The following is a 23,703-nucleotide window of genomic DNA, read 5'->3' on the forward strand; positions in this document are numbered from 1 at the left end:
TGACAACGGCGGTGACACCCCTCAGCTATACGTTGGAAAGCTTTTGGAGACAACAGCTTTTTTTTTTTTTTTTTTAAAAAAATGCATTTACCATCGAGATCGTTCTCGGGCGTTTCCGCCGTGTACCAGTCTGAGGGGGGCCCTGTCCCATTCACCGTCATGGCGGCCACCTGGAAACTGTACTGGCTTCCTTTCTCTAGTCCTGTTTAAAGAAAGAAAGGAAAAGAAAAGCAAACAAAAATGATAAAGAAGCTGAAGAAAAGAAATGAATGACAATAGAAACGCAGATATATCCATATATATACAAAAAAATACATAAAGTATGTGAAAATATAGAGAAACCAGTTCCTCCAGCACATCCCAGCCCCACACAGTGTCTCACTGTCCAGTTTGAAGACCATGGAATGGTTTGGGTTGGAAAGGACCTTCAAAGGCCACCCAGTCCAACCCCCCTGCAAGGAGCAGGGACATCTCCAACCAGATCAGGTTGCTCAGAGCCCCGGCCAACCTGGCCTGGAATGTTTCCACAAGTCCATGATGACGTCATATGGGCAACACCCGAGCATCTGGGCAAGGATGTAACAAAATGGCTCTGGGGGAAGGTCGTTATTCACGAGGAAAAGAGATTTTTGACCAAAAGAAAAGGCTTCAAAAACTGAACGAGGCCTACACCGGCCCAGGACTAGTTTGGGTCGTAATTCTCATTGGCTGGGCTTGTACGTACAAAATTAATGAAGTCCAATGAGTAGAAAAATTGTTTTACATATCTACGTCAGTAATTGCACACGTAACGAAAAGCGCTCACTGCTTTTCACTCGCGGGGAACTGCAGGTACGCTCTCCTTAGGAATAAAATTTGCAGGAGCGAGATTAGCAACTGAAGAACGTTCAGGCCAAAAATATCACAAAATCAGCACGGCTTCAGAAACAAACGTTCTCCTCTGTGGCTAAAGCCATCCGAAAACAATTACTGCGACGTTCCTGAACGTCCCGCGAGGCTTCCAAGTCCCTCAGGTGGGGAGAGAAGTTTATCTTTTCGCTCAGTCTATACTGACCACAAAGCGCAGGGGAAAAAAAAAAAGTTTCATTTAATTGCCAACGTTCTCCAGAGAGGAGCGCTCGTAATTAAAACGAGCGGTTTAGCATTTCGCTGACACGGAAGCCGACTCGAAAATTGATAGCGGCTATTTCAAAACCCACGTCGTAACTCTCAACTCCTTCGCCGCTGGAGATGTTCTTACGATCCCATAAAGCACCTGCCTACCGACCAGCATCGTGGTGAAGAGCCGACGCGTTAATATTTAAACGCCCGTTGAGAAGAGCCACACAGCTCCGTCTCCGGAAACCCACTTGACTTTGGGTTGCATGGAGGCGAGCCGCGGCGGGGCTGCGGCAGCCAGGAGGGCTGGGGTTGCCTGCAGAACGCAATCCTATCGAGATGCCCACAGGTCTTCAAGCCTGGAAAAATTTATGTGAAAGAAAGAGTTTGCTCAAGACGTGGGGATCTGCAGGATGGTGGCAGTGGAGCGATGGAGGTTCTTTGATGACTTTGCATCGCTACATTTTTCTCTCTAAGCCATCAGAACAGCAGCAACTCAAACACCTGAGCAGTTTTATAGAATCATAAAATCACCGTTGAGGTTGGAAAGGACCTTCAAGATCATCCAGTTCCAACCCCCCTACCCTGGGCAGGGACAACTTCCACCAGACCAGGTCGCTCAAAGCCCCTTTCAACCTGGCTTTGAACACTTCCAGGGATTTTCAGCATTATTTCTACTTTATCTGCCAGAAAAGAGATTCTTTCCAACTTGTCTAACGTGCTTAACACGCTGTCTCCCCCCAGAAAGCTCCTGTTGTGCACCTATTACTTACGCAGCCTTCACAAGAGGTCCCACGAGGACTTCGGTCAACAGCCTAGCTTAGATGACCGAGTTGAAATTTCAATATTTAAGGTCTTCCTCTTAAAAATGTTCTACATTTTGGGTGAAATGTAACGTAACGCAGGTCATTTGGAGTGAAGTCATGGTTACACCGAATTCAGACGCAAAGGTGCCGTTGACTTTGACAAAGTTTGATTTTCTTCTTTGATGTTTTACTGCTTTCTCAGTTACGTCTTGGGCACAATGAAAAGAACTCGAGTGAAATTCCTTCTCACCTACCAGAATTCCCTGTTCCTCTTAACGATAATCTTCTTGCTGCTTTCATTCTGGACTGGATGTTCCATTCAACACTGGCCCAGGTTGCCCAGAGAGGCGGTGGATGCCCCATCCCTGGAAACATTCCAGGCCAGGTTGGCCGGGGCTCTGAGCAACCTGATGTGGTTGGAGATGTCCCTGCTCCTGGCAGGGGGGTTGCACTGGGTGGGCTTTGAAGGTGCCTTCCAACCCAAACCATTCCACGATTCATTGCAATTATAGTTTTGCTATGATCCAGTGTTCAATTTTTTAATCTATGAGGAGATATTTTCCATGGAAAATCTTGGAAAAGAAACTAGGGAAACGCATATTTTTGCACCCATGAGAAAACAGGAGATAGCAATTGAGTGCTTTAAAAAAAAACAACCCAAAACTCAAACAACTGAGGCTTAAGACACTGGACACAAGACATTCAAATTAATTCATGATAAAATCCAGGAGATAAACGCATGAGAAAAGCATTAAGGGAAAATAAAATGGTTTAAAAATACCAGCATAAAGACTTTTTGCTACCTGCCAGCAAAGAAATCAACGTTCCCTTGAAGTGCGAGTCTATTTTATTCCCAACGCGTTTAATTCATCAAAAGCTTGCGAGGCTGCACCACGTGAACAACTGACCTGTGAACAAGTACCAGAGATTGTTCGGCTCCAGCGTCTCCATCTCACCCCTGCGGGTAGTCTTTCTGTGCCGGATTTTATAGCCCGTGATAAATCCGTTTTGAGTACCGGGCGGTGGAGGCAACCAGCTAACTTTGATGCTCTGTAAAAGAAGAGATGTTATCGTTGATTTTTTTTTATTTAATTTTTTTTTTTTTGCTAAGGAGCGACAGAAATAAAGCATTAAAAATGAATGAAAAAATAAAAATAAAGGAAAAATTCAAAAAAAAGCCGTGTTTTTCTAATAACATGTATTCAACTAAGTTGGGCTCTTCAGCCCAAAGCGCCGAAGTCGTCTCTTCTCGACGGCAGGGTACAAATACCAACCTGAGCAGTCCGAACAACTCCGTGCCATTTTATTTCCACAGGCATTCAACGGAGACGTCACCACGCCCTCGTTACATCAACGTCAAGACCTCTTGGGAATAAACTTCTTGCCGATCCCAACAGGTAAGAGAATTTGTTTTGCTGAGCCGTTCAATTAATCAAGATCAATCACCAAGATCAACCGCGATCTTATCTCAATCAAACTGAAACCGTCCCTTCCTGATGGCTCCGGTCATATCCCCGCGCAGCCAGACACCCGTCTCTGCCACCTCTCTCATCGGAGAAAGGCCTGATGGAATTTTGTCACCGGAACACAGAGGCCAGCCCATCTACTTGGCCATTCCTGTCACCTTCTCCTCTACCTTTTCTTCCATCGGTTGTTTATCGCAAAGGGATCTCTTCCCTTGCAACCGCATTTCTTTGTGAGGGAACTTATCAGAGGGCTTTGGGAAATCCAAGCCAACGATATCAACTGGATCTCCTTGCCCCTGTGCTCAACGATTCCTTCAAAAGACATCAACGGGCATGCGAAGGAGGGCTTTCCTCCACAAAAGCTGTATCGATCCTTCCTCATCATATCATGGTTTCTTTATTATGGTTTCTATCAATTTGTCCAGTAAAAACCACCAGATTTACTGGGCTGGACTGATAAGAGAGCAGATATTGTCCATCAACATTTCTCCGCTAAAACAATCTGAGACTCAGCGGTTCCTTGCAAGTCTCCAGTCCTTCCAGTTGGTTTTCCCCAGCGCGATAGAACAGATTCAGGGTTTACTACGGAGCAAGGCCTCACAATCGTATCTATATTATCTCTTACACCACTGTATTGCAAATTTTTAGACAAAGAGAGAAATCAACCACATCAGAGTGAAGAGTTTTTGACCAAACACAATTTATTACCGTTACCGAGCTGCTCAGTCCCTGCGTAACTACGTTATAGCGCATATCAAATTAATTACCGCGCGAGAAAAATCAATTTTGCACGTATACCGCCCCGTTATTTATTGTTCCAATCAATTATACATTTCAAAATCAATACTTCAGGTTTTCAGCGCTAAGCGAAATAATGCTGAGGTGGTTTTTTTTTTTTTTAGGGCAGAACAAACTCCATTTTTTTAAAGCGGAGAGCGGTTGGTTTCCAAACGGATTTGGTCGCTTTGCATATTGAAATCGCCGACGTAGAAAACGTTTACGGTAGAACGCAAACACCCAGCGAGTGGTTTTTTATTGACAGCTCCGAGGACGCCTACAGCGAACTCAACGTTCGATGGCGGTCTGCTCCCAACTCTTCCAATCTCTGCGCAACGTTGAGTTGCCCTCTCGTCATGGAGACTTCAGCATGCGTGTATTTTCCAGCCCGGCTACGAGAAGAAGACACTTTGCCCCATTTCCCACCAAGAGAAGAAAGCAGAGCGTTTGGATATTTTCTCAGGGAAGGGGAGGGAAGGACAACTCCATGGTTCCTCTGTCCCTTCTAAGAGCACCAAGACAAGCTCTTCTGAAATCCCATCCTGCCACGCTGACCTAAAAACAAGATGGAAGAGTGACAAGAGGAGCCCATAAAGTTATCGACCCTTGAATTTTGGAGTACCCTCAGAGGTTGGAGGTAAGAAAAAAAAAAAATATACGGAGAAGAAACAATAAAGCAGAGGGACAGGAATGCTTCCAAGGATCTTCTGCGCAGCTCCTGCAGGTAGGTGGTTACAGCAATGATTTATGGATTGGAAAATCCCACCAGGAGGGACAAATCCCACTGCTCTCTCAGTTTGGAAAGCACAGTAACACCAACTTCCACCTGAAGGTGCTGCTTGTAGCAAATTTAGAACTGAGTTGACAGAAACCACAAGCGAATTTTGAAAGACAACTCATAGTTTAGAAGACCTGATGACCTAGACTTCTGAGTGGATCTTTGGGTCGTCCACCATCGTTTTCCAAACTGCAGGCTCCATTTTGTCAATTTATTTCAGACAAAAAAGGGGACTGAGCTGTCTTTGAGCTAAAAGCTAGAAGGCCTCAAGACAATTTGTTGCCCTCTAAGAGAGGAAGCAACAGTGCTGGTTACGCTGGTTCAGAGGAAGGGTTCTCCAGGCCATCCACCCTCACAAAGAAGAGTTTCTTGCAAATGGAACAATATTCAAGCAATGGATCTGCCATCGGGGTGGTTTAACCCCTCGATGGGGCCAACTAGCAATCATTTAACAGACCTCCAGGTGGTAGAATCATTTTGGAACTGGAGCAGGAGTGGCTCCAGGTTGCACGAGCCCGAGGTGCTCCGTGCGGGCCCGTGACCAGGCAGCATCGGTCCTGCAGGGCAGGTCTCACAGAAGCAATGGGTTTGATCTAACGCTCAAAGGAGAATAAAGAAGATCATCTTCCAAGGTTCTGACAGGCTTCTTGTCCTTTCTTCTCCTTAAGACAGCAGTAACGACCAGCGTTCTAATCCTTCGTGCTTCACCCGAGAGCTGGCCAACAAAAACACGTATCTTCTGTTCTACCAAGACTCCTAAGGAAACCATAAAAGGAAGGAGCTCAGCGTGAGCTCGGACACCCGGCACTGCCCTCGCTCAGAGCTGCGAACGCCCTGGGCTCCACCCGGGCTCGGAAATGCGGCTGCTGTTATATTCTGGACTTGCACCAAGTCCACAACCCTACTCAACCAGAGCACCCATTTTCTCAAGCATCCAAACCTGGGACGGTACGCACACGAGCGACCTGATCTCGTCGGGAATGTCCCTGCTCCTTGCAGGGGGGTTGGACTAGATGACCTCTGAAGATCCCTTCCAACCCAAACCATTCTATGATTCTACGCCAGAGGAAGGCGCTTAACGCAGAAGTCGTATTTCTCCCATCCCCTCCTACCGCCCTCGAACCCACGTCCATCCTCGCATCCCTCCAACTCCCACCACCCCGCGGGGAAGGTGCTCTCCTTCCACAACCAACGTGTAAGCTGCAAATTAATTTACAAATACGTGTTGGCAGTTGCCTTGGATACGAGCAATTTTCACGTCCCCAAGCACGGTGTTTCATAAAACCACTTCCCCCCCCGCCAAGAGATAAGAAGAAGAAAAAAAAAGAAATTGGGAAGATCGTTAAGGTTTGAAGACCTTTTCAGCCAGTATTATCTCCTCAGGGTTATATCAAAATTGCACGACCAAATACTGAAACCATTTGACCACTGCAAATAAAAAAAAAAAAATAAAATAAAAATAAAGGAAAGGGAAGTGATAGTGGGGGAAAAATTTTAAGGATAAAACCACCTCTGGGTGTCTTCACTAACTTGAAAAGAAGAGAGGATGAAACATAACCAAATACACAGGTCAGAAGAGTCAGGAACCTCAAGGAGATATTTGGTTACGGTGGGAAAACAAACCAGAGAACAGCAAGATTTGAAAATAAAAACCGAAAAAGTCGTAATTTTCTCCCTCTCCGCAAAAGTAGAAAACTTCGAAGGCACAGCCGCCTCCAGAATTTTGTTCTATATTTAAAAAAACCACTTCGGAAATAACAACGCACACTGCAATTGAGTGGTTTTAACTGGATTACGTAGGGACATGTCAAAACAGGACGATTGAAAATAATTTTAATTTTTTTTTAAATTGGCGAGATTCCTCTGAGCTAAATTTAGACGCTTAAAATTAACGTGGCAGGTTCTATTTATATTTGAGAGCGAGAAAAAGCAATGTCCAAAGGAATCGGCCATTCTCCCCCAGCTGCACGGGACAGCTAGCGTAGGCACAGATAATCCAACTCCCAGAAGTCAAAGCTAGGACGGGTGAAATTTGCTTTCAATTTTGTTAAGAAGAAAAGAAGAAAAGATCTTTTTTAAAAGATAATTTAGGGCATTTTTAGTCATTTCACAAAAATTAACGTGTACGCATTTTGCATCACGTTGGAAACCAAAACCTTGTGACGTACCTAAGAGACACCACCAACTTGAAATGCTCTTTACTTTTAAAGAACATTTTCAAAGCTTCGACTTCTCTTTCAGAGTCGGGCTAGAAAGTTTCCATTAAGGAAAAAAAAAACACCTTGTAATAGGAAAAACCAGCTATGATATATTTATTTTCATTTGAACTCATCGTTGAGTCGATGACGCAACTACTCACAACGAACGTTGGCTCTCAGCTCTTCCACACTCTGGTGAGGATGCTCTCGTTTCGAGTGACCGGGGCGCACGGAGACGTGAATCCACGGAAGACCGACCATCCAAACGGACACGGGTGCTGCCGGCAGCGTCCCGGCGAGGCAGGAGTCCCGTCCCGGCGCAACGGCTGTTGCCCGTACCGCAGGCAACGTTGCCCGTACGGCATTTGCCAACGTCAAAGGTAGAGAGGCAGCAAAACCAAACTCCTTGAGGTCCTTCAACAGCTGGCAACCCCACTTCTGCTCCAATTTTCATTCCCATCATCCTTCGCAACACCTACTAAATATCGCAAACTCGGAAAGGGCCGCAGTCAGCTCTAAGAAAACCAACTGGAAATTTATAGGTCAGGGGATCGAAGGAAGTATCAACACTTCAATCAAGTTTCCAATTCCGAAGGCACCTAATTGATTAGCACTTAGCAGCACCTGTAGTTGGCTATCCCTTTAATTACTGATGCTGATTGCTTAAACGACATCTGCCTGAGAGCCTGGTGATGAAGAGTGTACGAAGCAAAGGGCACGAAAATTTCAAAATTAAGATTCAGATTTAAAATTCAGATCCAAAATTAAGGCTATTCAGATTAAAATCAAAATCTCAAGATTTTTTTTGTTTGTTTTTTAAAATATTCCATTTTAAATAACGTTAATGCACGCGCTCTCATTATGCTGTGGTGATACTGGGAGCTGCCCAGAGATCCCTCGAAGGCAGCTAACTCCCATCAACCCAAACGACTCAACCCCATCGCCGCCACAAATAAAAAAAAAAGGAGGAAATCAAAAAAGCACAGCGAAATAACGCATCCTGAAATTTATTTCTTCATCGTGCGCTGGAACCGCTCCTCGAGTCCCACCGCGGGTGGCGAGAGAGGATTTGGATGGGGTCGTGAGAAAATAGCTAAAAAGGAGTCAACTCCACCAATGGGTAGGAAGCTTTTGTTGAATTGCTCAAAGATGAAAGACGATAATGAATAATTCTATCAAAAAGACCTCTTCACGACCAGCTCCTTGGCTTAAATAAATAATAAACAATTTCATACCTTCCATTTCTTGAGAATAAACCACACGAAAAGCAGAAGAATGAATGATGGGATGATGGAACGGAAAGATCTGAAAGACTCGGCTTGTTTCACCAGTACCGAGGCACAGGGAGAAATCTGCTCCTGGGTTCAGGCCTACTGCAGGATTACAAACACTTCCTCCCCCATTTTAGCTCGCTACGTGCCACTCACCAACCCTCTCCTTGAAGAACATCCAATCTTCCAGTTCCAATGAAGAACACGACCACTTCCATTCCAACACCGGCCCAGGTTGCCCAGAGGGGGGTGGATGGCCCATCCCTGGAAACATTCCAGGCCAGGTTGGCCGGGGCTCTGAGCAACCTGATCTGGTTGGAGATGTCCCTGCTCCTGGCAGGGGGGCTGGACTGGGTGGGCTTTGAAGGTCCCTTCCCACCCTAACCATTCTACGATTCCATGATTTTCAGGAGAATTGCTGGTGTACGATGGGATAACAGGTCAGGAAGACACGACCCGAGTAGCGGCCTACTTCTGTTCAACGTTACTCAAACTCAATATTCACATTTTTTAAAAGTTCAAGATCTGAACGTGAGATGATGCCTTCCCTCCAGACATCAACGCTGTAGGAGATTTTAACCTTCCAGTGGAGAACTTCACAGCAGCTTCTCTGCTTGGAGAAAGAGGTAAGATGAAATACTTTAACAACCTGTGAAATACTTTAAGTTTTGCTGCTAAAACTTTATTTCTTAAATTTCTTTGACAACATCATTTTCTGGGCCCTCTTGAAAACTGGCCCTTTGAAGTACTTCTAAGCTTTCTTACCTCCCTTTATTCGCGGGAGCGTGTTGCTTTTCCTTTTGATTACACAAACGCATCTCCCGTGGCTAAGTTTGGGCCTGAACGCTAATAAAATGCGGTTTTGTAAAACTGGGTTTTAATGATCGCGCCACAGTGAAGTTTATGACTACGCGAAGACCTGAAATACGAATGTACGCTGACCCTGTCTCCAATTAAGTCGGGAGAAGTTCAAACGAAACGAGAAGGGCAGGTCCTGGCCTTGTTCTAAATTTAATTATCAAACAAGTGGCTGGGTCTCGGGGATCGTGAAGCTTAACTGAAAACAAAAATGGAGCTCAAAGACCCACAGGTAGACTTTCAAATTCCAACAAACACGCATCCAAACTAATTTGTGATTCTCTACTCACGTGCCGCGCCTACACGCCGCTTTCGGACTCCACGCTCCTGCGGCAGCCGTAAAATAACTATTTATTTTTTTAAATTCAATATAGCGCATCCAGAGTTGAGGTTATCTAACTGGACACAGAAGCAACTGTCATGGTTGACATGTCCAACGAACAAACACTATTTGGCATTTCATGGGAAACGAAGGCGCTCCGCCATTTTCCCGTCCCAGAGACCAAGAGCAATCCCGCTCCACGTGATCTTCAATAATTATTTCGGGTTTTATCTCTACATTTTTTTTTGTTTGTTTAATGATGTTTTTTCTTTAAAATTTCAAGCATTGGAGGTCCCTGTCACCACTACGAGACACTGAATTCATCTGGGAAAGGGAAATGACTGGAAGTCACTAGACAACCTAAGACATTACATTGATTTTTAGGATTAATGACGAGGGTCGTTCAGGACAGGCTTTTAAATTTGGCACCCACTGGCCTCCGTTTAATTAAAGATTTTTCATTCCCTATGGACACTCAACAACATTAAGCGGGGCTCCACAAAACATCAACTCAGACTTAAAAATGTATTTTTAAGTTCTTCTAAGAAGAACTTCTGCTTCAGGGACACGCAACTGGGCATTTTGAATCAGCATCAGAGGTGCTGTTGCGACGCTTCCGGTCTCATTTTTCTCCTCCCCAAAATCAACCTAAATTTGCAGAATTCAGTGGGATTCGCCTCATTTTCTGCACACCTAGAAACTGTACCAGCCAGGGATAAGCTGAAGGCAAACTTCTGAGCCTTGGAAGTCTTGGCCTGAAGACCTCCTATTAGATGTGTCGTCGGAAGAGAAGTTAACATCAAAATGACAACGGAAAGCAACGGAAATGTCATTCAAGTACAGAAGAACGTAGGTTGGAAGGGACTTCTGGAGGTTCATCTTCTCCAGCTTCCAAGTATTTATTTAACGCTCGTTCAGAGGCAACTCCTCATGGTCAACGTTGCCAAAGGCAACCCGCACCGTTGATGTTTTCCCCCGTGTTTCGTGGAGACCTGGCTGACCTGACCTTGGGAGAGAGGACAGCTCTGTTCAGTTAAACACAGAAAAACTGGCTTATTTTGGTGTGTTTTAGAAGTTTCATCGTATTTTTAAGGAAGAGAGAGGCTTTCACAACGTCGCTAGAATGAGTGACTGGCCAAACTTCGATTACAGCCCCGCCGCCCAGCGCCGCTACGTTCAAAAAAGTTATTTTCCTTCCAGAAGATTTAATGTCGGCGCGTTGCCAATAAAGGAAGCCACAACAGACTTGTCAAGAAAAATGAGAAATAATCCCAGCTACGCTCCCGAACAAAGCCCTCCCAAGCAAAGCACGCGGCGATCTAAACAGCCTAGCACCCGGTAATCAATGCAGCAACCTCTAAAAATGGATTTTAGAAAATAACGTGTTACATTAACAACGGGGTGGATTCCCCCCGCCGATGATCACAATTAACCACCCCAGCTGGGAAGACCGCTAAAAAGAAATATCTCGGAATAGCAGCGGTAGCATTTTTGGAAGATTTGACTCTTCGGGCTACGTCCTTTCCAAAGAAAAAGTTGCAGCGTAAGAATTCTAAAGACAGTGATGGATTTGAGTCCCGCCTGCTCTCATTAGCATGGGCACGATATTCAGGCCCTTGAGGGAGAAGAACTGTCAAAACCCTAAAAAAATTCCGATTTTGCAGAATTCACCAACAACTTGACGGTGCGGCGTACAACATACTTGCTCACTAAGTAAATTAAGCAACTGGTTTCAAAGCAACTGGTTTTATCGCATCAGCCCCAGCTCTCCCAGCCTGGCCTCACAGCAGAGGTGCTCATCATCTTCGTGGCCTCCTCTGGACCCTCTCCAGCAGCTCCACGTCCTTCTGATGTTGGGGGCTCCAGAACTGGACGCAGCGCTGCAGGGAGGGTCTCACCAGAGCGGAGTAGAGGGGGAGAATCCCCTCCCTCGACCTGCTGGCCGTAAACATCACCGTCGTATCTCATCCTACGCAATTTTCCTCTTTGGAAAGACACAGGACCAGCGCCTGCGTATTCTGACCTCCCGTAGTTTTACTAAAAGGCAGAACGAAGACGCAGATATTGCTAAATATCACATTTGATCTTAGTTTCTTCTTTTGAGTGAACATTACTGTTTCTTTATTTTTTTCTTTCCCGTACCATTTCACTTGCAAGCGGCACGTTATCACTTGGGTACCACCCCGTCGACAAAGCGGGACGCTTTCGCTCCGCAACGCCCTATCACATTTATCTGAACTCTACAGGACGAAGGCGGCAACCGTTAAAAAATTAGAAACCTTTGTCGCGCGCTGCTTGTGGAAAAAATAATTTCAGAGGTTTTTTTCTGGTTTGAGTAAATTACACCAGATGTCAACTCGTAGAAATTCCGGGCCGTCGTTACTACGTCGTAAATAAGTATTTTGGGCTTGTTTTCATCTGATGGGTAAACAAGCTATACAGCAAAGATAAACAGCCAAAACAGAGTATTATTCCAAAAAAAATCCACAGATTTCACTCAAGAGCACAGCTCCGTCTTGCCGTGAGGGTGAAGCCTTTCACGCCCTACAGACGAACCACCGGAGACGCAACGGGAGCGGCCAACGATTGGGCCTCGTAAAGGACTTTAGAGACACAGATTTCGGCAGATTTAGTGGCTTCACCGACTGGCAGAACCGTCTCAAGCGCAGAGAGGTCCAAATTGCAAAATCTGTAGCCGTATTTCATCTCCTCGCCGTTCAGAAACGCTCGGGCCTGGATCAAACTCTACCGTCACGTACGTGAAGGCTGAGTTTGCGCCAGGACGCTAAAGCTTTGCCGAAGGCTGGGAATTCTGCTCAAATGGCTTTATCCCCTGTTCACACCAACTCTACGTGACACCAGCACGCAGTTATTTCCTGATGAAGCAAAAAAATGGTGAAAATAGCCGGCATTTAATATAATTCATACGCACGCAGCCAGAAAAATCACTGCTGAAAATTAAACCAAATAAATACCAACTCCCTCCTAACATCTACCGAGGAGTAGTCCTGGCGTAGGGTAAACACTTTTCCTGATATTGCATGAGTTTTCCTTCTAAAAGAGTCATGTGACCCATCAGCACTGTTCATCCAAACCCCACGCTCCTTCTTTTCGTGCCTCTGGCACGGCTTCTGGTGGAAACGCTCAGGATCTACACGAGGACGAGCAGCACGTGCCCCGGTCCGCGGAAACGCCATTTCTCCCGGCGAACGCCCGGGAGAACTCTATTTCAATCGAGAAGTTGGACAAGAGAAGCACGGTGAAGAGAACTGCCGTTGTGTAAATGAAATCCTCACGGAGGCCAAAATAAAAGGGCAGCAGAGAAGGAACACAGGAGACCAAGCCTTCACAGAAAAGATCACAAGTCAATAAGCTTAGAGCGACGACAGAAGTATAGGAAAGGGTTTAATAAATCAATACGAAGGATGTGAGCGGATTTGGAGACGTTTAATTAGCCAGACAGCACTTAATAGGCAGTTCAGAAGGGACTTACTGAATCCAAGTGCTTCAGCTGTTGCTGCGGATGATGACGGAACCTCTTCCTTCCTCCAGGTGAGGAAGGAGACACCCACCACTGCTCGCCTTCACTATTCAAACAATAACATGGTACTGATCTGCGTATTTAATAAATTTTATGATTCCCGCAAACTACTACAGCTTCAAAAAAAAAAGTGATTTTGTATAAACATCACATTCCACATACCAGCTTTTTCTTCACCACCTAGAGAAGAACCGTGGTTGACCAACACTACACAGCACTCCGCTGCACATCTCCTGAACCCAAGAAGATTTTTTTCGCTTTTTGTTTCAATATAGCATAATTAGACATAATTAGGCACACAATCAACACAATTGACTCCTCCATCCAATCCCATACGCATCTATCGATGCAATCAGCATCTCAAACATCACTTCGAAGGCAGAAGACAAATCTGTTCCTCGGAAGTTTTATTAGATAATCTATTCAGTGGAGACTTCTCAAAGGAACGCTTCTCAAATCATAAAATCTTAAGGCTGGAAGAGACCTCCAAGATCATAAAGTCCAACCGTCAACCCAACACCACCATGGCCACTCAACCATGTCCTGAAGCACCACATCTACACGTTCTTTGGACACCTCCAGGGATGGTGACCCCACCACCGCCCTGGGCAGTCTGTTCCAGCGCCTGACCACTCTTTCATCCTGATATCCAACCGATACCTCCCCTGGCGCAACTTGAGGCCATTTCCTCTCGTCCTATCACAAGTTATTTGGGAGAAGAGACCAACCTACAACCTCCTTTCAGGCAGCTGTGGAGATTAATGAGGTCTCCCCTCAGCCTCCTCTTCCCTCCTACTGCCACCTCGTTTAAAAAAAAAAATTAACAAAAAAAAAAAGAACCACCAAAATAATCTGAAAAGCACTGGAGAAAATTATTAGAGTATAAATAACAACTTTTCATCGTACACTTGCCGAATTCTCTGTGAAAGACAATATTAAGCTCGTGAAAAGAGTTAATTATGCCCAGAAATAGATTGGTTTATCATTGTTTTATTCTCCAGAGACTGCTCCGTGAATTTTAAAGACGGGAGCACATCCTTTCGGCTTTAGTAGAGCTCTGTGATCCAAACTTTGGGTTTAGGAAGCCAGTTGTTTTTGTTTCCAATCACCTCCCCCTACCTCCTACACACCGATCCCATTAGGCAAGGTTATTTTTATAACATTAAAAAAAATCTTTTACGGCTTCCCGTTTCATTGGTTGCGCAACATAAATTAACAAGAAAAATTACTCCTACTCCTAGAGGCACATGATCAACGCGGAATACGAAAAACAACAACAGAAAAGAAAAAAAAAACCAACAAAAAACCCCCGTAGGTTATATATAATTAAGACAAAAAGTCGTAAAAGTCATGAGTGGAAAAAGAGAGGAACGTCAGGTTCTGATTTTCATTTCAACCGAGAAATCTTCCATCCGTTCTGGCCGTGCCAAAAGACCTCAAGGAGGCAAGAGTAAATTTACAACTCTCTTCCGGTACCTTCATCCTCCCGGAATGCCATAAGCAGCGGTTGCATAAATAGAAACGGGATAATAAATCCACTGGAACGGGTTTTATTTTATTTCCCAAACCGTTGGTAGTCTTCTAGAACCCTCCAGCAAGTCAGGTTGAGTCAACGCTACGAGAGAAGGCTCCACGACGCAAGAGGTGCTGGGATGCTTTTGCTTCCGCCCGGTGGGAACCGGGTGCGGGACAGGCCACCCCATAGAGGGGATAGGCCACCTCCTCTCCCACCCTTGTGCTAAACCCAAGAGGTTTTCCAGTCCAAGGGTTTTATTAGAACTTTCTACAGTTTAAAACTTCACGTTGGTTTTGAGGGGCACAAGAATGAAATGCAAATGCATTCAGATTTAAAGATCCATTAAAAAAAACCCACCCAAAACCAAAAAACAACCCAACAAAACACGTTCCATGTTTGTCAAGACGGCCAAAAACATCAAAGTCAGCCCTACAGCTCTTGATTGCACTCATGATCCAGGTCAAGTTTCATAACCGTTCAGCAGAAGTGTGATGCCTTGCCTTCATTTAATTAAACGTCATTTCTCTGCTGAACCAAACGAAGTGCGATGACCCCAGCAGCATCCCCAGGGCGCACGGGGCGAGGCAACAGCCCGGGTGGCGCTGAGGCCCTGGGGTGCACCCTACGTGGTCACCCGGCATGAGCAGATCAGAAAGATGGGAGATGCCAGAGGGATGGAGCTACGAAAGAATGAGACGATGGGTCTCATCTTGCTTCTACTGGCCATCACAAACAATAAAAGCTCAGTGCTTGAGTCAAGATGCATGATGGGAAGAGGTCTTTATGGTGATATCAGGTCATACTAGCATGAAATACTTTCTCCATCTGGGAGATAATTATATGATAGAATCACAGAATTGTTTGGGTTGGAAGGGACCTTCAACGGCCACCCAGTCCAACGCCCCAGCAAGGAGCAGGGACATCTCCAACCTGATCAGGTTGCTCAGAGCCTCCTCCAACCTGTCTTGACATTGCAACCACAGAGACAAAGCCATCAATCTTTTGGGCGCCCACAATGGAATTTCAGACAAATGAAGTGGACTGCAAGGTCCACTCCAGCACCAGCCACACCCTAGCACCTCCTCACCAACCTCCAGCTGAACCTCAAAGCGCAGCAGCAAACCCTCCTCTGCCCAGGCTTTGGGTACAAGCCTACGGGGGAACCGGCGTCCCAGGAACCAGCCAATCGGGTCGGATCCCAGTTCCATTTCACTTACGTCCACGAAAATGTTCTGGTTCTGCTTCGCTGACTCCTTTCATCTGATTTTCGGAGTGCGCTTTGCAGTCAACCGTAGCCACGGCTTCACACGGGATCTGGCCCCAAGGTATCAATAAGAGAAGCAGTAAAATTTTTTTTTTTTTCCTTCCAACTTCACATCCCGGTCAAAGCCTGTCCTGCAGATGACATTCCTCCTGAGACCAACTCTTCATTAACGGAGTCTATTTTTTATATTTTGTCTCCAAAACTGCATTTCTCGTGGAAATTACTTGAAGAACAGTCCAGAAAGGGTAATTGTCCTTTTTTTTTTTTTTTTTTTTTTTTCCCCCCAAAGGTGATCCACAGAGCCTAGTCATCCTCATTTCACTGGGACCCTCAGACCAGGAAAAAAACCCAGCTGATCTTCACAACTGGAGGCACGTAGGTAGGGTAATGCTACGCCAATAGTTATATTGCTTTCTATCGATACAGAAAAGCTGTCGATATTTTATTAAAAAAAAAAAATCAAATAAAAGGTGCTAGTGGAACGTTCCAACTGCACCGATAAGATCTCGCAGAACAAGGAAACGCAAAAAACGAAGTTCCTGAGAGTAACCACAACGCCTTGCTACTCCGCAGCGCGAGATCTTCTCTCCTGGCTAATTTATTTATGCCTTAAGCGTCTCTTTTACATTATATGGAGTTTAGTCAAGCTAATATTTCACTGAAAATCTTACTCCTTCTGTGACTTTGCGCGTGTTGAACAACGTCATCACGCACGTGCAAGAATCACCCTTGAACAGAAGGATAAAACCAAAAAAAAAAGAAGAAAAAAAAATCGAGGACGAGCCACATCTGCATCGAGGAGTGCAGGGACTTGATTAAAAAAATTAAAAATTAAAATATTCGAAGGGAAACGTCATCCAAAATACATTAAATCTTTTACAGGCCAGCAAAACCGAGTCACTAACACCAGGAGATAAATTATTTTTTCCGCTCCTTCTTCAGAAGACACGAGGGCCTTCAGAAGACGCATTGGACCTTCAGAAGACACGAGGGCCATCAGAAGATGCAGTGGGCCATAAAATCCAAAACCGAATTGTTTTCACCGGTTAACTCTTTCAACAAATTCCATTATATTAACTTTTTTCTAAAAGTGAGCTTTCCCCATCCCTCAGGAGCCTCCACACTCAGCATTTAGTCTCTTAAATATTAGGCTGAAAGAAAAAAAAAAATAGGTGGTTTTAGAAATTTCCCCTCCCGTGCAGAAAATCGGAGCTCCAAGGAAGAACGTGAGGTTATCCCACGAGCTCTCTACCAAAATCTGTTTCCTAATAATGCGATAATAATAAATTCAGCTGTCGATAAAGAAGTTAATAAAATTCAGCTGGCGGCAGCGCGGTATTGATTGTTCTCCGTACTCTCTTACATTGCCGCTTAATGAAATTAAGGCGCAACGCTTGAGACGAGCAGGCCCCGGGTAGACGAGTCACACCACGGCTTGCCACGCGCTCTGTCTGCGTTGGAACCCGCCCATTCGACTCCCGTTTTTAGCAGAAACTCCATTTTCCTCTTCAAAACGAACCCCATGCATCTTGCCTACGCGTTCCGAAACGTAAACGAGTAGGAAAGAAAATTGCATTTCTCACTTTCCCTCGACAATCCTCTTGAAGAAAGCTACAGACAGCTCTTAATATAAATCTTGTTCCTGCGTAAATTTACCGTAGGGACCTTCCGGGTGCTTTAGCTGCCCGTGTTCAAGAAGAAATCAGTTTTTATGGATACACAGCAGGAGCTCTCAGCCGTGCCGAAACAACGAGCCCGCTACAGCACTTCTCACGGGGGAACCTGAGCTCCACGTACCTATTTTTTGTAACTTGGAAACAATTATTTCCGTGGCTGAAGCATCAAGGAGTCTTCTCCCAGTGAAGGAAATCTCCTCAAGGTTCAAGCAACCTCTAACAGACCTCAATTTGCACGTCATCGGATTAGACAAGCCCAGTCACAAATGGCAACATCACCTTCACAGATGTTTTCTGGGGTTCTCTCTCCATAACTGAGGGATTTTCTCCCAAGTAACTTGTGATAGGATGAGAGGAAATGACCTCAGGTTGCGCCAGGGGAGGTTTTGGTTGGATATTAGGATGAAAGAGTGGTCAGGCGCTGGAACGGGCTGCCCAGGGCAGTGGTGGGGTCACCATCCCTGGAGGTGTCCAAAGAACGTGTAGACGCGGCACTCCAGGACATGGTTTAGTGGCCCTGGTGGTGTTGGGTTGATGGTTGGACCTGATAATCTTGGAGGTCTCTTCCAACCTTACGATTCTATGATTTGGTCTAAGCCAGAAGTCAACGTTAAAACCAGATTTTGGAAACCAGAATTCCAAAGGACAAGACTCATTTTAAGCCAGATGGGTAGTTACTTCGAGATGGATCACGCAGTACAAAGAGCAACAGCACGTGCCAGTGACCTCCACCCATCTTCTCATCGCACCAGTGGTGGGGTGTCCCGCTTTCAGCGAAGAGCAGCGGAGCTCTGAGACAACGCTGTATCCGAGGCGCGGAAAGCCACCCTCCCCTCTCAGGATGCCGTGCTAGCACATCCACTGCGGGATTACGAATCACGGCATCTGCCAGCAGCTCCACGGTTGAGCCGTTGGCATGCAGATCCCACCAGCGTTGTCACAAAACAATGGCTTTTGTTCTGTCTAAAACCTTGGCCTTGGCTTCAACAACTTGGCCTCAATTCCTGGTGGCCAGGAGGCACAGACGCTCTTCTGATCCATCCCCTCCAGCACCAAAATCCCAGTTTCCTACGTGTTCCACCATGTTTCCCCTTCCCTGCTCCCTTCCACCGCAACTGTCCAACCCGAGCTGGACTTTACCGCTCCGAAAGCACCACAGATGATCGGTAAAACCACCTCCCTGACCAACTTGCTCACACCTAGAGTGCATTTAAACCACGTTCATACAGGTAATAACGACAGCAACGGCAGTAATTGCGTGCAGTGACGTCACTTTTTTTTTTTTTCTTTTCCTATTTTACTGAAAATTTGTCCCGCAGGGAACTCAGCACATGAGCAGCAGAGAGGAGAGAAGAGCATAAAGTGTCTACAAAACTATAAATGTCAGTTTGGAGGAGAAACCTTGACCCAGAAACCACCTTGCACGCGTTCGGTTGACCTCGGATACAAGTTCCCTCACGCTCTCTTACGACTGGGTTTAGACGCGCAAATAACTTCATCACCAAAACGACCAATAAAAATCTCCCCGCCAATTTTATTCTTTTTTTTTTTTTTTGGTATTACCGCAGATTACAATTTTCTTCTTCTGAAGGTCAACATAAATGGAAAAATTATCTTGAGTTACCAGCAATTAAAACGCTACAGAGAAAATACATGAAGACGATAAACCAATATGGCCACGCTGCCCAATCCCTTCCGACCGTTTGAGTGTGAGCAATGTCCCTATTTCCTTCGCCGTCCTCGGCACGCGTTGCACCGCAAGATGAGGTCGTTTCATTTCTGGCCTTCTGCTCCGCGTTGAAAAAAAAAAACAAACTAATGAAATTATTGAGCTTCTAGGCAGAGCCAGACGACAATTAGTTTATTACCGTGGGGGCAGGGAGGGAACGGGCCTCCTTCACCCCGGTCCAAGACAGCGGTCGTCATCTCCTCTCTTAAATTAACAGCAGGAGCTGAGTCAGGTCACCACCGACCCCAGCGCCGAGCTGGGAACACGCACCGTTCGTTACGGTTACGTGTGCAGCCAAGGGTGAACGGGAGAATGTTTTCGCGCGGCGGTTTCTACTGTACCAGCAGAACGAAGTCATAACTTTTAATCGCGCCTGGCAGACAAACTGGATGGAATAAAACATAAAACATGCAAACTGCAGCTTCTGCGAGCGGCCAGAAGACCCGTACCATCGCCGAGAAGCTCTCCCTAATGACAGTTATAGAATCACAGAGTGGTTTGGGTGGGAAGGGACCTTCAAAGCCCACCCAGCCCAACCCCCCTGCCAGGAGCAGGGACATCTCCAACCAGATCAGGTTGCTCAGAGCCCCGGCCAACCTGGCCTGGAATGTTTCCAGGGATGGGGCACCCACCACCTCTCTGGGCAGCCCGGGCCGGTGTCCCACCACCCTCAGCATCCAGCATCATCTTCATGGCCTCCTCTGGACCCTCTCCAACTGGTCCACGTCCTTCTCTTACCATAGCATTTTCTATTAATTGCTGACGACAAGGCCAAGAAAACAAACCAGTCTGGCATTACCTCACCACCTTCTATCATCTGAACTTTCAAGCAAATAAATTCCACATAACTGGAGACAAAAGAGAACCTGACGGGTAGATGGTATCAAACACTCAAAGTGCCTCTAACAATGATTTTTTTTTTTCTTTTGGCGTGCATTCTTCTTTACAGTAATAAAAAAATAACCGTGGAAAATGTCAAAAATCATATAAATCTCTACGCCCCGCTGTCAACCCGAAGGGAAATTTTCTTTTATAAATGGCAGCAGGCCAATATATTTGAGGATGATAAAAGAACATATTGCAAGTTGTGTCTCTGCACAAAAGGCAATTAAAATACGATGTTAAGAAACGCTAAAGAAAATGAGGGAAGTGCCAGCACTTGCTGGCTCTTATTTTACGTGCTAAATAATCCAATAAAAATAAAATCCAATTTCAAAACCCTGCCAACGCCGCAGAAATCTTACGACTCATTAACGAGCCATCGGAAATCAAAGGGAGATAGACACCCAAATTGTCTCCTGTCTTGAACCGCTGCGCCCCGGAATGAATTACTCCTCTGTTTATTCGACCGTACCGCAGGATCCCGACTGGGTAAACTGTTACGACAAGCCATTCCCAAATTTCCGACGGCTCGTTTGATTGGGTTTCGGTGGAGCAAAAGATTCGAGGAGGACGCGGATGTGGAAAATTCTGTTCGGAACGGCACTTCCCCCAAACAAAATACAATTTTCTGCTTCTATTTCGGCACCCGTTTTTCGTTCCTTACCTCAAATCGTTTTTAAGTGTAGGTCGACCAAACCACGCCAAATTCTGTAGCTTGGATGCAAAAATCACAAAGTATTGGGGGGTTGGACTAGATGACCTTTGAAGGTCCCTTCCAACCCAAACCATTCTGTGATTCTATGATTTCAGCCAAAAGAAATTAATGAGCATTTTCCCAAAGATATTCTCCATTGAATAATAACAGCTAACCAACTCAGCGACGGGCAAATTCCTTGTTGGCCTGATTAAATCACGATTCCTCCGAAGCAACACGCCTGACAGTCTTCGTTGAAGTTGGCCGTACTAACATAGTTTCACTTTTTAAAATTTAATTAGAAATAAATTCAATAAGAAGCTTAGATAACATCTTTCAAAATAAATAGGAAATTTGAAAACGCTGGGAAGAACAATCCCCGCAGAAACCCTGCTCGCAGCTCCACGTGTGCTGGGCTGGCGTTGCCGAGCACCCGCAGAGCCAAACAGACTGGAAAATGGCAGATTTAGATTGGACATAAGGAGAAAATTCTTTGCTATGAGATTGGTGAGGCACTGGAAGAGGTTGTCCAGAGAAGCTCTGGATGTCTCATCTCCTACCACCCTCAGTGTAGGACAAGGGGTAACGGTGTCAAAATAGAGGGAGGTAGATTCAGACTGGATATTAGGAAGAAATTTTGTATGCTGAGGGCGGTGGGACACTGGCCCAGGTTGCCCAGAGAGGTGGTGGACACCCATCCCTGGAAACATTCAAGACCAGGTTGGATGAGACTCTGAGCAACCTCACGTAGTCAAAGATATCCCTGCTCCTTGCAGGGGGGTTGGACTAGATGACCTTTGAAGGTCCCTTCCAACCCGAACCATTCTGTGATTCTATGAAAAGAGTGACAACGGACGGGCATGACTGCAAACTGGCCCATCAGCTGGTAGGGGATGGGAAGAGCATGGAGCTGAGTTTGGTCCTACTTCATGGGTCTGAACACCATCATAAGAAAAGGTCGCCCACCCATTTTAGTGCCTGGAAGATGAAGATCTATTTATGGAAGAGGAGACCACTTCAGCAACCGTAGGCTGATCTTCTCTGACAGAGGAAAGTAAAAAGAATTATTTTAAAGAGTAAAGTTAACACCTCTAAATCAAAAAGCATCGGACTTTGGCGTGGATGCCCATCTTCAGAAAGAAATTGGCCTTCATTTACCAGTGTTTCAAGGAAGATTCACTGAAATCACTTTACATCCAACTGAGAGCATCCGTACGGGGGTTTAATGCCCTTTAATTCACACCACAACTCTGGAATTATCCTGGTATTGCACCTCAAAGTGTTCAACACAACCCATCAGACCTAAAAATCCCCAAAGTGCCCTTAATTTCCTGCCATGAAGCCGGAGCAGCACTGAACACCAAAAGCAAGTCCGACCCCCATCGTGGTTGTGTTCTGGTATTTTATATTTTTTTTTTTTCGCCCCCGTTTGGCCTTGCCTGCATTCGAATGCTCCGTCTGATTTGTCTCTTCAGCTGTAATACGAGCGTTACTCTCTTTTACAACCCTGCTGGTTTTTTTTCTTTTTTTTTTTTTTTTTTCTTTTAATTGCAAGATGTTCCCTAGTCAAAACAATTACAGAAAAGGCATTAGAGCACAGAGGACTGAACAGCAAAGAAAAGCAAAGAAAGCAACGCGGAACAAAATCTGGCAGCACCGCAAAATTAAAACCGGAATCAGAGATGAGTGAATTATTTACAGTGAGCAATTTATCTTCCCGCCTGCTTGCAAACGAAGAAAAGTTGGTCGTTTCCTCCAAATCGTTCACAAAATCGGAACAAAACCCGCATTTCTTCGCGATTCCCTTACAGGCAATATATAGGCTGAGGGAAATTCTTTTGCTAGCATTACGTCTGCGCTTACGGGGCAAATTCGGAAGGATTTTGACGGTGACAACATGGATGGCGACATTTAGGGCCCGGTTTCTACGACACAGCCCTGAAACGGCGCAAAAGCACGGTGCGCTGGGAAGAGCAAGCCACTCGCCCTATTACAGTAAAAAACCAGAAATAACATTTCTCACCGCGATTGAACGGACACATTGAAAGATCAACGCCATTCCGGAAGGCGATTAAATCCCGAATTCAAGGCCCAAATTGTACCGGGGGTCAGAAAGCCAACACTGACAAACCACAAAATTAAACCTTTTTCTCCTAAACCAGCTGGGATTAAAACACAGGCCTAGCAGCTCGCACTTCTCAACTAAAAACATCACTTCTTTAATATATATATATATATTTTAATTTATTTTTTTTTTAGCTGGGTATAGAGGCAGTTCTGCTTAGTCCAGTCGCTTCGCCTGCTATTAAAAACACCGTTATGCTCATCCAGACCAACGTTATGCCGCTAATTTTCAAGGAACGTACTTCTAAATGAATAAACTGTTTACCTCAACACATCAAATTAAGGAGAAATATATTTAGGAACAGATTTGCACTGCTTGGCTTGTTATGATTATAAATTATTTTGTCAGTCTAACTGCCTAATTGCAAAAGGATAAGGATCTCTTAAGGGAGCTAAAGTAAATATTAGAACAACTGAACGATGTGCAGCATCCAAACGGGTCTCCTGGCAGGGACTGAGGCCTTTGTGCCAACCTGCTGACGGGTTTTGAGGAGCTTCTGACCATGTGAAGACCCTCACGAAGCGAAGGGGTTTTTTTTCAGGAGGATCTGAATCCTTCTGAGTCCGCATGAAGCAGAGAGCAAGGCCGGAGCCGACAACTGCAGGCCCTTGGAAGAGCGCGAGCCAGACAAAAACGCCACGGGACAGACTGAAGGGTGGCACCAGAAAAAAAAAAAACAAAAAACCAAACTTTTCATCGTCT

General features: G+C 45.4%; 1 protein-coding gene across 2 annotated transcripts in view; it reads right to left on the reverse strand.

Annotated features, from left to right (window-relative positions):
• LOC147596216 (netrin receptor DCC) overlaps positions 1-23,703 on the reverse strand; it is a 356,938-nt gene that overhangs the window by 70,168 nt on the left and 263,067 nt on the right. For both annotated transcript variants that reach the window (XM_086770507.1, XM_086770506.1), the window contains exons 13-14: positions 2,813-2,954; positions 92-202 (exon numbers count right to left, since the gene is read on the reverse strand). In XM_086770507.1, the coding sequence (XP_086626633.1) occupies positions 92-202; positions 2,813-2,954 (253 nt within the window). The remainder of the gene's footprint in view (positions 1-91; positions 203-2,812; positions 2,955-23,703) is intronic.

This window comes from Chlamydotis macqueenii, chromosome Z, assembly GCF_036417535.1.
Source record: "Chlamydotis macqueenii isolate bChlMac1 chromosome Z, bChlMac1.mat, whole genome shotgun sequence".
NCBI lineage: Eukaryota > Metazoa > Chordata > Aves > Otidiformes > Otididae > Chlamydotis > Chlamydotis macqueenii.